The following is a 16,407-nucleotide window of genomic DNA, read 5'->3' as shown; positions in this document are numbered from 1 at the left end:
ACAGCATTTCACTGAGAGCTTGGGGGACCCCTCTGCACCCACTTGACCATTCCTAACTTAAAAAATAATAATACTAATAAAAAAAATAATCTAAGGGTCACAGCAACAGGGATGGGAACAACCACAAAGACAGGACAGAAGGCAATGAGCTCACCATTCCTACTGTCATTGCCAGAAAATCCCAGTGGTTTAGAGGCAAAAGCACATGACTGCTTCTGAAAGAAGGATCCAGCCACAAGGAGCATGTGTGCTGCACGTCTGTGAGGCAAGGTGCTCACACAGCTCCCACTCCCCTAACACCCAGCTGATTTCCATTGAAACAGGCCAGAAGAAACATCCTGATTTAAATTTGATGCAATTCTGTGCAGTTCTACAGCATCAGATTGAAAAACAGCAGTAGAAATGTATGGCAAACTAAATGTACTGATGCCCTGAGATATAAGAAATAAAACTTCTTATTTTTTCTTAAGATGGAACAGATAAAATAGATCCCAAGTGGTAAATACCCCATGTATATGTGGGAAAGGAGAGGACTAATTCCCTTCACTGCTCAAGGCTACCTAGTCAATGGCTGGGATAGGCATCAGCCAAAGACCCCCTTCAGGTGTAGGAGCCAACTGTGATAGCATTTTACCCGTGTGGAGGACTCCTGCCTTGCCCAAGCATCAACAAGGACAGGACTGCTCAGAACCAAATGGAGAAAAGAGAACATCAAGTTGACTGCTCTCACTTTTATTCACAGCAGCCCGCTCATCCCCCCATACACAGTGCACTAGCACTCTGTCAGCCACAGCCTTTATCGTGCTTCATGAGCCAATTACTATTTGGAGGTCTCACATGATTTATTCATGAACAAAAACCAACAAAAACCAAATAAAACACAAAGCCAAACAGTTAAGCATGCGTCCTAGAGAGTTTTTGGATACTAATTGCAATGCTGATTGCTCTCCAGATTAAAACAAAGACTGGCTCACATTCGGCTGCTGGTGGGTTTACCACTGTATTGCTCCCAGCTACCACTGTACTGCAGGAGGCTGGGCTGTGCCAAGAAAAACACTGACAACAGTCTAACAATTCAAGTGTTCAAACAACACAGGCCATAAAATACCTTCTATCTGATGTTTGTTTCCTTTGAATCCCTAGATTAAAAAGCATGAGAAAACTTAGCTGAAATTAATTTAGCTGAAAAGAAAATAAGCAGACGGGGTGGCAGGAAATGAGCGACTTAAAAACCTAACACAAACAGTTAGACAAATAGATTCCTACTGAATTGAGATGACTTCTGAGAGGATCTTAAGCAATTGCTGAGCCAGCCCAGACCATCAGATTAATATGACACAATGGCACGTGCTTCGGGGGTACAAGAATCCAATGGAAATTATACAATTATCCAGATGCAGAGAAAATTTCTTCTTACTCACAGTTAGCAAGGAAAATATATCTGAGGTATAAAATCTAACACTATGATGTCTCAGAGCAACTGCTCTGTCACGACTTCCTTCTCTCAATTTCATTATACTCATTCACTTGACCCATCTTGCTTTAGTCTGTAGGTGACACGAATCAGGTTGCTCTTCTTTGGGCAAAGCACTTAAACCATTGTAGCACATCCTTAGAAATTACATTAAAATAGTAAATGTCCATTTTTTCAGAAGGACTACAGCTTTTGGTTTCAATGAGGCAGAAATGTATTATTTTCTTATTATGATATCAAAAAAGTCTCTGCTCAACTTTAAGCTTCATTCCCTTTTAACCTCATTGGGCTGCTGACAGCACACGTGTTGCAGTAGTTAGCAGAAAGTAAGTTTGATTTACACTGCTGTATCTCAAGATCTTATATTCTCCTAATAAAAGGAGTGTGAATGGTGCAAAAGCCTCCCTGACTGCTTCTGTTGGGATTGTACTGACCATTTCTGCAAAACACCAGCATTGCCAAAGCAAGTCCCAGAGAGGAGACCGGACTGAAGGAGCAGCTGGAACAGAAGGTCTGGTCAATAAGCATGAGTTCACAAAGGGATGTGGCAGTGTATGTGCTTTTTCTGACTCAGGAACTCCTCTCCAGCGGTGTAAGTCCCTGACCTAGAATACTGATTTGAAGAAAGCAGATATACCAGGTAAAAAAAAATCATAATGATACTGCCTGCAATTAAAAATGCTTTATCTCAGCTCGTATGGATTCCTAAAACATTTTTCTCCCCAAAAAACAAGGCTTACTACATGACACAAGGCATGCAAGTGGGTGGGTTACCTAAGAAAACAAGGAATACAGAAAGACAAATCCACAAGAATCCACAGGCTTCATTATTCTGCTGCACACTGTACAGTTTGCTCACTCTTGATCTTAAGACATTTAGATTAGTATTTAGAGTAAGTGGATCAATTAAGCAATTTCACATGACAGAGCCTCTCTCTGGGTGTGCTTCCCTTTGCAGGAACCATACCACACAGCCTGGGACTGATGTCAAAAGTGACACAGAATTGAAGCAGGGCTTGAAGACACTTTGTATCCTGTCTCTGAAGGCATTCCAAAAATAATGAGAAGAGGTCAACTAGGAGGATGTTTCAGAGACGGTATTAAAAATTAATAGAGATCTTTGTCTTTCAAGGTTTTATCATCTCTTGGACAATAAAGAGTAGGAGGATAAAGCTCCTACTCATACATTCTGCCATGGCAAAAGAGTGCCAGATGATCAGCTGATACCAATTATAAATTATTGGTCAAGATTAAAGAAGGAAATGAAATATGGGGGCAGACTGATCTGATTTCTAGAAGCACTGAACTGGAGCAGATGTCAGCATCAAGTCCTGCATCTCTTCTTTCCTCCCACATGTCTTTTCCTCCTCTGAATGGTAGCCCATGAAGGGAAATCTTGGCTTCTCAGTAAGTTCACATAATTCTTCCACATTTCACAATAACAGTATATATTCCTTTGCATTCTGACAGTGTGCAGAGGCCACACAAGTCCCCAGTGAACCGGGGGTGTTAACCTCCGCTCCATTTTTCTCATGTGCATATGGAAAAGAATATTTACTGGCTGCTTGGAAGAGTCAGCACAGAACATTTACTCATGTCAGAAAAATGGGAAAAACCCTACACTATAAAGCTCTCTTCCGGGGTTAGATTAATTTTTCAACACAAATGTTATTTTCTGAAAAAGAAACCTCATTTATTGCCTCTATTTTTTCTGATTAATTATTCACCAAATTACACTACTCTTTCACACTATGTCACTATTTTCCCAGTACTAATTTTTCTGCTCACTCAGATACTTTCTTCTTTGCATGTCTTTATTTTATTTCTCTTGGTTTTCCAGTCATTCTCAGTAGTATTTCCAGAGCTGTCAAGAAAGAGACAACACTTCAAATATGTTTTACGATTTGAACACAATGAGGCTGTAGCAATGAATATATCATGATGAACATGCTTCAAGTAAACAGCTAATCAGTATTTTACTTACATGTTATTAGCTGGAAGATAATTACTACACAAATATGAAAGAATCTTATTGTAGAATTCACAAATGTATTCTTTCACATTTGAATTATGTAAGGCTTCGGTTTTGTATCACTGTATGACTCCTTATCCTTAGTTTTCGCATCCAGGTGCTCTATTCTCTTTAATGATGAGTTTTCAATTTAAAAGTGACAGCTCATTCAACTGTTAATTCACAACTGCATCTGCTATAGCAATGAATCTTTCAGTTGTGTGATCACTTGCTAATGTCAACACATAGCAGGAGGATGTAGTCTGATGGCAAACTCACATATGTTTAAGCTACATGAAGACAGCAATTAAATAGAATGTAATCAAAGTATTACCAACCAGGGGAGGTTGGATATTATGAAGAATTTCTTTACTGAAAGGGTTGTTAGGCATTGGAATGGGCTGCCCAGGGAAGTGGTTGAGTCACCTTCCCTGGAGGTCTTTAAAAGACGTTTAGATGTAGAGCTTAGTGATATGGTTTAGTGGAGGACTTGTTAGCGTTAGGTCAGAGGTTGGACTCAGTGATCTTGGAGGTCTCTTCCAACCTAGATGATTTTGTGATTCTATAGGATGCTAGACAATATAATGTACGGAAACATATGTGTCTTTGGTATCTTCCTCCGAGTTTATTTAGTACCGGATACCTCTTTACTGGCAGGAAAATAAAAGCATTCTAGAAAATAATTTTTAAAAATCACATTTTTCAAACAGAGTTCTAAAGAAGTGGCTAGGTTTCCAGAAATTATACATATTGACAGTCTGTCTGGAAATTGAAATTTTCATTGGGATCAGAATTATAGATTTACAACGCCATGCTAGAAAACTCAGTACTTCCCATTCCAAAACTGATTTCTCTATGTCTGCTCTTAATTTAACAAAAAGAGTGTAATTAGAGATAGTCCTAAGGTGCAAAATTTGAATTTCTGTTTTGATCCAAATTGCTCTAGTAACCTACTTTTAAGACTGGAAGCACGGGGTAAGCCATTGACTCCTATGTTTTCATGGGCTATTAAATTATTCCATTTCCCAAAAGATATCCATGAAGCTGGATGCTTGGGAAAGTAACTTTATAAAAGTATTTGGCTTGGATTCTAAATATACCTTTGCTCTAGAGTTAGAGAAATACTATGATATATGTAAGCTACCTTCACCCATGCTGATAAATAAATTCACTGCAGGTTTGTTTGAAGGGTTTCTCCAAGTGGCATGTATTTCGAAGTTTACTTTGTCCTAGAGAACAAAAAACCAAACAGGTAGGAAAACTACAAATTGAAGGTCAGCTCCCAAGGGTGTGGTTTGAAAAAAGGTAACTATAAAGTTTCTATGATGCTTAACTACAGCACAGCTCAAGAGAAGAAGTTTTACAAGGATTTCTCCCCAGTAGGATTTCCTATTTAAATTTTTTATGCAAGCATGATAGTAGGAACAATAAACGTAGTAAAACCGTTATTAGGAACAAGCATATCACGAAGCATAAGACTAGGCAAAGACTATGTTCAGCAAAAGCGCATCTTTTTTTGTCAAGAAAAAGAACTAGGAAAGAGATTAGTGGATTTTTGGCTTCTGAAATATTGCAGTAGAAATGTATTTGAATAACATTTCCATTTAGCACATTACAAGAAGAAGAGTTGATTCAGCTAAGTTCCCAGCACTTTCAACAAAGATTACAGATAAAATGTTCAAGAGTCACAAGGATTCTTGAGTTACAAACTCAATTCCCAGAGTGACTCAAGCACTTGAAAGATATTATGTTGATGCCTTTAAATAGTTCAGAATGTTGAATTGTTTGATTTCTAATGTTCCCAGACTCCAAGAACACCCCCTTCATTTATTTTTATTTTTTTATTTTTTATTTGTACATGAAGTCAGCTTGTCACAACCCTACTTATTTGTCAAATTCAGCAAATTGAAATATAACTAGGATCACACAGTCCTGATATCTTTGCAAATCTCTGTAAAACAGAGTTTCTAGTGTGGAAGGAGGATCACTAGCAAAAATATACTGGTAGTCCTCTATTACACCTGGAGATACATTTAAGTATTTGATCTATCAGGGCTGACTATGGAAAATTAATCAATAGATAGGATAGATAGGCAGACAGAGAGACAAATGAAAAGGCCTGACTATCACAAAGCATCTTGTAATTAACACTGAGGTGCTTCTCATCTACACATGGTTGAATTTGAGATTTATCATCACATAACTAAGAGATTGTTGGTGTACAAGGGATCATTTGTGTGCAAGAGATCAGTCTCCAGGATGCTTGCATACCAGATTTTTGGTAGGTGGACAGGAGGCTGGTGAGGAAGCAAAATTCATGCTTCCTGTAAGTGCCTTCTTGACTCTTAGCATATACATGCAGAAGATTAGAATACAGTGGTCACACAACTGTGCTCTGTTTGTGTAGCAAAAACCACGATTTTCCACTGAACTACCTGGTATGATGTCCACCTTGGATTTTTAATCTCTATATTCTCACTAAATTGAAGCATATAAAATTCTCTAAATTCTAGAAAGTCTACAAGACACCCCAAAATTTAATTAATTTATTTATGTTGCTAACAATTAGTTTACGCCCTGGATTCTTCATGTTTACTGTTGTGAGATATATCACTGAAGTCTACAGAACTGCTTATACAATTAAGAACTGTGTGTTCAGACACCTAGAGAGTTCACACTGCTACTTTCAATACTGTTTAGAGAGAAGGTGTGAAAGTAGCTGCAATCAGTGCAGAGGAAATACCTTCTTCACATAATATGGTGATGTACTCTAGAGAATAGTCATGATTACTATAATTATTTTAGGTAGAGATTGTTTATGTTACCATTAAGATAATTGCTTAAACAGAAAAATGGGGAATTAAGAACTAGAAAATCTCTTAAATCTGCTCAAAACAAATCAAGTTAATTTTAGTGAATGTTTACATCTTTCATCTAAATAGATAGTTTTACTACTTTTTTTTTTTTTTTTTAAATAAGGACAGCCTTGAGAAAAGCCAGTAAGTAAAAACGTAATTCGTAGTCTAAGTGTTCTAGGCATATGGACATTATCTCCAGAAAACGTTCTGCAAAAGAAGTCTCACTTGGTGAAACTCTTTTTACCACCTGACTGGTGTGCAGCACAAATACATCAACAGCATTATCTTAAAAATACCATGTGACACGACTGTTAAAAAGAAATGTGTTCCTTTTGCAGAAGGTAGGATAGTACATTGCAAAAAATTATGCAAATGACATCTGTCAAAAGTCAGACTACGTTTAAAAGTTAGCTAGAGTTTAATAAGTACATTGAAAAGTTTTAAAAGTTTAAGAAAGGAAATAACAGAATATAATCCATATCTTGTAATAAACAGAAGATTCATCACCTTCTAAGATGGTGTCTCAAAATTATTTCTGTGATACATGAGGCATTTACCCCTGGAGAAAAGGGTAATCTCACTTGACACAGAAAGTGTTACTGCTAACATGTACTATACTAGTTCATAACACTGCCAGGCTTTATGGTATGGCTCAGGGTTTGAGTTAGAAGCAGAAATTCCTCACAGATCACAGCTATTAAGGCACACTGACAAGGAAAAGGTAAATGGGATAACAGTCCAAGAAGGGGGACTTACTCACTTTGACCTCGTTTCACGTTTCACTGCATGGGCGGGGGCATGTCTGGAGGGTGTCTTGAAATTATTTCCTTCTCAGTGACACACAAAAAAATAGGCTACTTTACACTCTACAACAACATGTTAAATACAAGGTATTGAAGGTATTGTTTGTTAGCAGGCAATCAGAAAAATCTTTACTCACAGTAATTTGTGTGAATATAATGGACAACATAGCAGCTTACAGCAATATTTGAATAGAAGTGGATATTGCAACGAAATCCATGAAGTTAAAGTCATTTAAAACTAAATTTGATCTGTTTCTATTTCAGTATGTAATACTGACCAAAATATTTTAGCTTACACAGTATTACATATATATATATATATGTAAACACAACCATTTGTTCATAACTTTTTAAACAATAGGTTTGTTCTTTGAAAATATAATGCAATTTTTATTCTGGCTTTCTGTGTAATCCGGACTTTTCTTTCAAAGTCTCACTTTTCATCAGAGCAGCAAAGAAAACTCAATTTAGGATAGAAACTTAGGCATGCGGTACATATCAGATTAAACTGAAAACACATTTCTTCCCCATTTCCCACACTATAAACAACATGAATGCTTCAACACACACATGCACAAATTCCACAGTCGCCACCACAAAATAACAAAATAAGGGAAGGAAAGCAACCTCAGTTTCCCTGTCTTCTCATTGCTCAGGACCATGTGCTGCACTTTGCATTGACATGAGTGCGTGTACATGGGAAGCCAACCTCACCTGCTGGCCATTGCTCCTTCAAGGAAGGGAAGCACTGTAGTTTGAAGCCCTTCTGATGTGCTTCTCTACCCTCATATCCCTAACTATCAATTAAACAACAGGCAGAGAGTATAATGACTAAAAATTGAGATATCATCTGGAAGAGTATAATTCTGCTACAAGCAATAAACAGTAACCAGAATGAGATATTACCCTTTTGTTCATAGTCTCTAAAGGGAAGTCAGGGAATTGGTGTCATCTACTCTGCTCTGTATGCCACATTTGCCTACAATATTATTCAAAGAACTTACATTACAGTAATCACAGAACAAATCCACATTAACTATGAGATATGCTGAGGAAGGCTATAAACTAACCCTTGCCATATGTAAGGCCTAAGCAGGCAGAGCCATACAAGGTGTAAACAAAACAGCAAATCTAATTTCTCAGATATGACATAAGTAAAGGAAGGTACACCTTCAAAGAGAAGAAATGTTTTCCAAGCTATTCCAATGATTACTAGCGCAACAACACATCATCAGTAGGGTAAAACTAACCTACTAAAACTAACCTAAGCACTGAGAGTGTCACACCAGGGTGAAATGCAACCAGCCACTGCTCCCCTGCCTCTGAGCACTATGCTAGGGCTCATTGAGTCCAGGCTCCGTGGATGCAGAGTATATCTACCTGCCTGGGAAACCTTAAGGAGAATAAAGTGGGGTCACCTGCGAGGCCTAGCCTGTCAGCACTTGACCTGAGGAGCTCAGGGAACCCTGATAAAGTCGGGGAGTACCTGGATGCTTAAGCACTTGCTTAGCTTCTTTGTGGGATGGGAGACCACAACAGTTGCACAGGCTGCTAGAGGTTTGTTTTGTTTTGTTTGTTTGTTTATTTTTCAAAAAGTGGGAAAGGTGTCTAGTAGGTTTTCCCCAAGTCCTTCCAATTGTACCACTGCACCCATTTCTCCCTGTCTTCCCAAATTCAAATTACGCAACGTCTGCCAAACACGGTGACCATCCAGACTGCACTGTTTCTTTTAAAATAACCTCTGCAGGATCAAACCCTGCCGTCTCTCACAGCCCCTGGCCAAGGCAACACTCCCAAAATGATGTCAATGGGAGCTTTGTCCAAGAAAGGGCTGTAGGATTCAGATATATGTGAAGAAAGTTCGCGAAATTATGGAGCAAGCTATCAGGATAAGACTATATTTCAAACATATATTTATTCTTTTTACTAAATCACTGGAGAGTGTGGGGAGAGGTGGGGGATGCCACTATAGAAAACCATATGGTGTTTGGATTTCCAAGCCAGAATTTTGCATAATAAATATTTATAGAATCCAGTGGTATTCTCTTCTTTCTGTTTATTCTTTACATGTCACCCAGAGAAACTCTGGCCAAGCACCAATCAAATATCACAACAATTTACAAGCAATCCAAGGATGGGGGAAAGAGGAAAAACAAATCACCAGTAGGCTCATAATTAGCAACCTAGACCTGGAAGGAGGTGCTTGAGAAGTGTCTCTGATGTGTCTGGATTCCAGCGCTCACCACACATCATGAGTGGTTTAGGAAATTGAGTTCTCAGTCTCTGCAAGGGGTAGGGAAGATATACACAATGTTTTTGGCTAGACCGAGCAGGGGCATATGTGGAGCAGCTGCAAAAGCAGACATCCGTCTACATTCAGAGACCTACGTAGGAACAAAAAAGCATCTCTTGGCGATGACAGCTAGCTCGCTCCTGGCTTCTGCTGGGAATGTTCTGTCTCCTTACCTGTGGCATGTGGAACTGTTGTGTTTATTTTGCTTCAGGGAAAAGTGATGCAGGTTGTCCTTCTTATCGCTTTGTGACTGAAGAGTAACTGAAGGAGTTATTGAAATACACAGAAGATCTGCAATAAATAGCAATAGGAGCCAATCTATCCAGGGACTAGCCATGACATAGGGATGGATTCACTTCTGCTGTCTTTCCTTGACAGTCTTATTCCCTTCCCTGCTCCTACCTCCTTACCTTTTCTTTTTCTTGAGGTGATAGCTACCAGTCCCAACCTAACATTTTCTTCTTCAGAAATAGTAGGATTTAAAAAGAAAAAAAAAAAAAAAAAAGAAGAAGAAGAAGAAGAAGAAGCACACAAGTCAATACACAGACAGGAGCAGCTTTCAGTGCCAATCACATTCAGCATCCCTTTAGCCAGAATCAGAAAAGCTATGTGTTGCATTTTCTAAATAAATATTGCTTCTGTACAAATGCTGCAGTCATGTCACATAAAAATTATGGAGAGCCAGAGTCAACTTCTGAATATCTAAGCATGTAATTTCAAATTAACAAGAAATTGTTGCATACCATCAAAATAACAATTGATTAAGGATCACTTTGAAGCAATCAGCCAAACAAACGTTATGCATTCAGTATAGAACACTTGTTTTTTAATACAGATAATTAGATTTTACTAAGAAATGACTGTTCAAATGTTCTTTTCTCTGTGTCATTGAAATAGCTATTTATTATGAGAAACATACTTATCAAATATTGCCAAAAGTGTAATAACCACACGTTATTCTTCAAATCCATATTTTTTTTCAAACAGTTTGTATTTACTTAACATATAATAACAGTTACTAAATCATTCTTAATTTTGTTTTGTGGAACCTTAATGTAAAGCATTATACAGGAGAGAGACACCACAGGGACAAATGTGAAAAGAGAATGGATGCACTGTTAGCAGGTGAGTAGTCCATAGTTACATTAGAAATTACAACTCAGAGAATAGTAATAAGAGGAAGAATGGAAGTATAGAAAACCTGCAGGACAATGAGTTTTAAGAAGTTTGTTTAAAGTTTTAAAATGATTAGGTCATTTTTAGTTCAATAAATACATTATAAAATAAGACATTTCTGTAATCACTACTGAATCTACGTGACAAGGCTGTAAGCTCCATGATCTGGTAGCTCAAATTAAAGAAATTTAGATTAAAAAAAAGATGTTCTTTCCCTTTTAATTTTCTGCAGTGCAGAAGTGGCAGTTTCCTCAAACATAGCTGTCGCTCTTTCCAGCCTCCATGCTTTGAGTCTCACCACAGCCATAAGATGAGATGACACTATGGGCTGTTACAGCAGAAGGCTAGCTCAATGACTGACCTGATACTTTCTGCTTTGGAATTTTAACAGGCTTTGTGCATTCAGTTCTCTTATTTTCATTGCCAGAGTACCCAGGAAACAAGCACAGTGACTGTTAATTGTTCATAACTAATCACTAGTTAGTCATATTTGAATGAGCCATTTTCACTGTGTCCAACCTAGGCTGAAAAAAAAACAGCTTTAAGCCACTGAGATGAACAATGATTTCTGAAAAACATTTTTAGTCATATATAGAGCAAAGTAGAGCAGAGCTTTCCACAGTTCATTTTCATGAATATTTGGGTGTCATCTAAACATGCACCAATGATGAACAGTGGCTAAAAAAAAAAAAAAAAAAAGCACAAAAAAATACAACACATCCTAATTATCCATAAATCTACTTGCTTTGGTTCTTCAGTATTCAAGCAAGCTTGAAGACACAGTGTAAGATGACAGTTTGTATGATGTGCAGATGTTACACATACTCAACATTTTAAAGCATGTTTGTTGTAGGACAGCATAACACAGCATAACATTTTTAGTAACTCTCCAAATTTCTTCAAAAATTTCTGTAGAAATTGCAGTAGGAACTGCAGTCAAGATTGTATTGGACAAAGGTGATGGCTACTATACTTTGCTACAATCAGCTTATTTGTAATTTCTCAAAAAACAATCAATAGCAATCATTTAAATCTATCAAACCCAGCTACACTCCATGTAATTGCAAAGCTCTTAACTCTAGTCATTTCCTGGACATAAAGCTACTTTACTCAAGCTCCAGCATTTTTAATTTCTCTAGCACTGAAAAGCAGCATGCTCAGCTCACAAGTAATGCTTACATAAAAGCCTATCCATCAGATCTCTTGGTATCTCTGTGCTGTTCAGGATATGAAGACAACAGAAATGTAAACACTATACTATTGCAGAATAAACATCATGAAACCACAAAGCAGTGATGACATAACCTTTATATTATCTAGGCTGAATTTTCCACAACGTAGAATGGGTCTCCACATCTCTTTCTGCCCCTCAATCCACTCTAAAATAGCTTGTTTAGAAGAACATTTTGTACGAATTTTTCAGTTTTTAAGCAAAGACATATTCCTCTTTAGGACATCACTTTCAATGGCTTTCCTTTTGTGTATCTTGCTTCCTCCTGGCATAAGAATATCCTTGCTCAAACAACACATTTAAATGCTGTGGACGTTTCAGAGCTGACTCAGGTGTGTCTAAGACAACAGCTTGCAGAGGATATGTTTTCAAATAGCAAAACGATGCTGCTGCTTCTTTTCTTAGTGTTGATACACAGAATATGAGAACAGGAGAATATGAGAATATGAGTACAGGATCAGACATAATAGATAGAGCCCACTTTCCGGTCTCTCTCATTGGCTATAAAGGGATGCCTACCAAGGAGAGTAAGACTAGGGAAAACATGTAACAATACATCCTCAGAAAAATCCCCAGATCTGCAGATCTGGGATTCCTACTTATGTGAATGAAAGTTAAGTGCACTGCATCCAAGTATTACATATACCAATGTGTCACACTTCATTTACTTAAGAAACCACTCCTTTAAGAAATTCTGATCTTAAGCAATCAAATACAATATACTAAGCACATGCTGCTACAAACCACTATACAGCAGACTTCGTATATATATTACTCATGGATCTGTTAGTCAACTTGCTACTGCTGATATACTCACATCACACTTGTGTCAAAAATACAATTAAGAAGATGAGTTGTTATTTAAAAACAAACAAACAAAACAAACAAAAACAAACACAAACTTTAATTGTTCCACCTCTTCAAAGAAGTTTGTTGTTGTTGTTTTCTTTTTTCTTCATCTCTGTAAAAGCTGAGATGAAAAATACTTTCTCTTCTATGATTATATCTAGCCAAGTACTTTCAAATTTTCACCACATCTTTGCTATGTGCTGCTTCAGTTAAAGTTAGTCCAGGCTGACAACCTCCCAAGGTGCAGAACTATCAGCTATTTCTTCCATTTAAACTGGAATGGAAATACTGGGACCTGCAGAGTAAACTTTTCTAAGTATTTGTCTCCTCTCAGGCAGGCTTCTCAGCTGCACATTAAGATTTCTCTGTATTTCATGTGGTGCGTACATTGCACATGCACAGGTATTGTGAGTTCCCCACGTCATAGGTTGGAAATTGCTTTCTAATAAGCCACAAATAAAACTCCTAATAAGCTCTGCTTAAATAAATTGACTATCTTTTATTGGAAGTTTCAAACCGCAGACCCAAGATATCAATTCACTCTACTATTCCTAAAAATTGCTTTCCCCCTGACCTCCCCCCCATTCTGACTGAGAAAAGCAGCTAGCAGGTGCTAATTCTTAATCTTAAAAGAATAGGGCAATGAAAGAATTGACATTTTACCATAGTATCCTTCTGAAATGTATGATATGCTGATGCTCATAAAGAAATCAAATTGAAAAAAAAGCACAACTTATTAAAAAGAACCCCTCGATGATATTAAACCTTGCAAATGAGAATGTGTAATGTTCATTTAAGATTCGGCTTTGCTGAGTTGTTAAAAACACTCTACTTCTAAAAAGACGACATCCAGTAAAGTGTCACAGTTAAGAAATTTCTGTCTGATGCTTTTTAGGGTATTGCATCACCTCAAATCATAAATGAACCACAACCCCTCCCATCATCCTGCAACAAAGTGGTATCATGATTTTCCTTTCAATCAATTAAGACTCTGCCTTATGTTATCTATATGTGGGTTTAAAAGAAACCAGACATTAATTCTTACATTTATAGTAGTAGAGATATATTTTCTTTTGGTGATCTGATCAGTCTTAAAAGTTTTCTGACTGGTAGAAACCTGTGAAATGAAAATGTTTCCTCAGATCATTTGTGCACAGCTACAAAATGGTAAATACTCCATAACCGTCTGGATTTTCAAGTTGTGTAAAAAACATATGGCAACAAAATGGGTAACTTTTTGGCTGTTTAAAAATGTTTGGCCAAAGTCTTTACAGGGATGACTGTACTGGTATTAAGAGATTTACAATAGAAATGAATTTGACCTCTACACATTATTTGGAGGAGGAAAAGTGCTTTTATTATTCTGTAATGTTTTAATTTTAAACTAACCAGAGCCTCTAAAGCTACAAAGCTACTCACAGTGCCAGTGAAAAGCTAAATTTCACAGAGACAGAGCTTTGTCAAATTGAAACATTATTTGCCCTCCTACATTTCCTTTGAAAAACTAAAATAATATGTACCAATGTTCGCAGTTATTTATGACGGTGAGAACAAAAAATATAATCTTTCTATGTAGTAACACGTCTACTATGTTAAAAGCAGCACTTCTTTTTTGACATATATAGTATTTCACATGGAAATCTAATAGCTGAACAAGTCAACCAGGCAGACCCTATGAATACTCATTTGGGGCCATAGCATAGATGCTTTCAAAATGGTCTTATAAAGAAAGAAAATTATAAATTATTAGGGCACTTGCATCTCTTTAGAAACTTCAAGCAGATGTACTTTCAGAGAGATGGGTGTCTCCTATGTCTCCTAAGTTTCCAAGTCACCTAAGACCTGGAAGCTATTTAGAGAGAGCCATAGTGCCAGATTTTTGGGGGGAAGATCAGAGAAAGGCAAGCATTAAATTTTATTATTATTATTATTATTATTATTATACAAATGATGTTAGATAGAATTCTTCTACAAACAGATGATACAGAAAAAGCTTTTCATGTACTGCTGCCAAGATACAATAATCTTAATTACAAGTAGGAGCTAGCATACTTAAACGTAAGCATCAGTCTTGTTTTTAACAGAAACTTAAGTTATGTTTTATTGTAACAAAAACTTTATGCATGGTAAATTTGAGGAAAAAAAAAAAAAAGAAGAAAAAAGGCAGCTTGCCTTCTCTTTGTGAGAAAGTAAGCAAGAAAGTAGTTATTTTCTGTTTTATATGATTAATATGGCTATTTATTGGCTTCAGAAAGAACGTATCATCTTTAGAGTTTGCTGAGATGCCCTAGGCAGTATGCACAGTATGCACTCATGCAGCACAGAAAAGGGAAATCCCTTTTTGTCCAGTCAACAGAGATCCAAACACACTTGTGTACAGCTACAAGCTACTCTATTAAGGGAAAACAGCAAAACATTATTCAACTGTGGAACAGATCTTCTGATTACCATTTGTAGAAGAATAAATACGAGATTGAGCATTTCAACCTCAACACCAGATTACTCTTTACTGGGCTTGGCCTAGTTTAAGTTCCAAGAGAGACATATGTTTCTGGTATGATGACCTTGCGGTTAAGTTTGGCTGCAAGAAGTTCTTGCACTTGAGGAATGCTGAATTCTGAATTTTCCTCTGATGCTAAACAGCTCTCTGCCAGCTTTGGTCCCCTTTCAACTTCATTTACTTTTGTCAACTAATATGTCACAGGTTAGAAGTTTCATGGAAAAAATAATACGAGTGAGAGCAATATTTTCATTCATAAGTAAGACTTCTGCCCAAATAGCATGTCACCTTTTTTAATACTAACACACTATATAGTCGCCAGCAGAAAAATATAGTGAGCCAAGTTCATATGGTGAATAAGCTGCTTCAGATCACAGACTGGGAAAACAGAAGAGGACATAAAATGAGAAACTGAACATACATGTGCATGATACTGCATAACTTCCTCTCTAAATCTGAGGTCATAGATACATTTGATCAGCTAAAATAAATAATTCTGTAAACTTGCCCATGCACTTTTTCTTCCTTTTCTTTTTGCACTGTTAATGAAACAAATTTATGGCTTACCTTTCAAAACCAATCTGCCGTAATGTTTTCTCCCATGTTGAACCTATACAAAGAGGAGAAAAAACAAACACCCTCAGTAAAGAGCCTTTACTGTATGAACTCTCTTACTCTTCTGTTTTCCTTGTGCAGCTGGAATCTGTATAGTAAGGTGATTTTTCCACCCCAACAGAAGTACTTGTAAATAACATCTGTTTTCCCCAGAGTGAAGAAGTGTTAAGAGAGACTACCACCGGGTGACATAACTATGTGTGGGGGGGTGTCAGCCTATATAACTCCTTTACATTGCAAAGCAGCCGGCAACTGCTACAGTTCACTGCGATTCCAGGGGTGGTCTCCTCTCCTCAGAGCAGTGGGATCTGTACATGACTCCTGAAAGCGCTGAGCTGGCATCTCACATCACGCACTCTTCACATTTCAGCTTTTCATTTTACTGTAGTGTTCGCCTGATTCTTGCTGAAAGCTTTACAACTCCTTCTGAAATCCAGCCCTTTTATTTTTTTAAGCAAAAACATGAAGATGTATTTCTGCTTTATTGTTTAACTCTTCATAGACATAAAAATGGCTGCAATGGACTTGCTCACTTTGTCTAGACGATTGAGGACACATCCCCACAAACTGTTCAAACGGGCAGATCTGTTATAATTT

General features: G+C 37.3%; 1 protein-coding gene across 1 annotated transcript in view; it reads right to left on the bottom strand.

Annotated features, from left to right (window-relative positions):
* The window catches only part of PIEZO2 (piezo type mechanosensitive ion channel component 2), a gene marked incomplete at both ends in the record, with an annotated part of 307,245 nt that overhangs the window by 147,575 nt on the left and 143,263 nt on the right, over positions 1-16,407 (bottom strand). The window contains one exon of the mRNA XM_084281658.1: positions 15,763-15,805. Within this exon, the coding sequence (XP_084137784.1) occupies positions 15,763-15,805 (43 nt within the window). The remainder of the gene's footprint in view (positions 1-15,762; positions 15,806-16,407) is intronic.

Source organism: Netta rufina, assembly GCF_964035555.1.
Source record: "Netta rufina genome assembly, chromosome: 2".
In the NCBI taxonomy this organism is placed as follows: Eukaryota; Metazoa; Chordata; class Aves; order Anseriformes; family Anatidae; genus Netta; species Netta rufina.
Note: the sequence above shows the minus strand (reverse complement) of the source record. Positions and strands in the feature narration are given on the sequence as shown.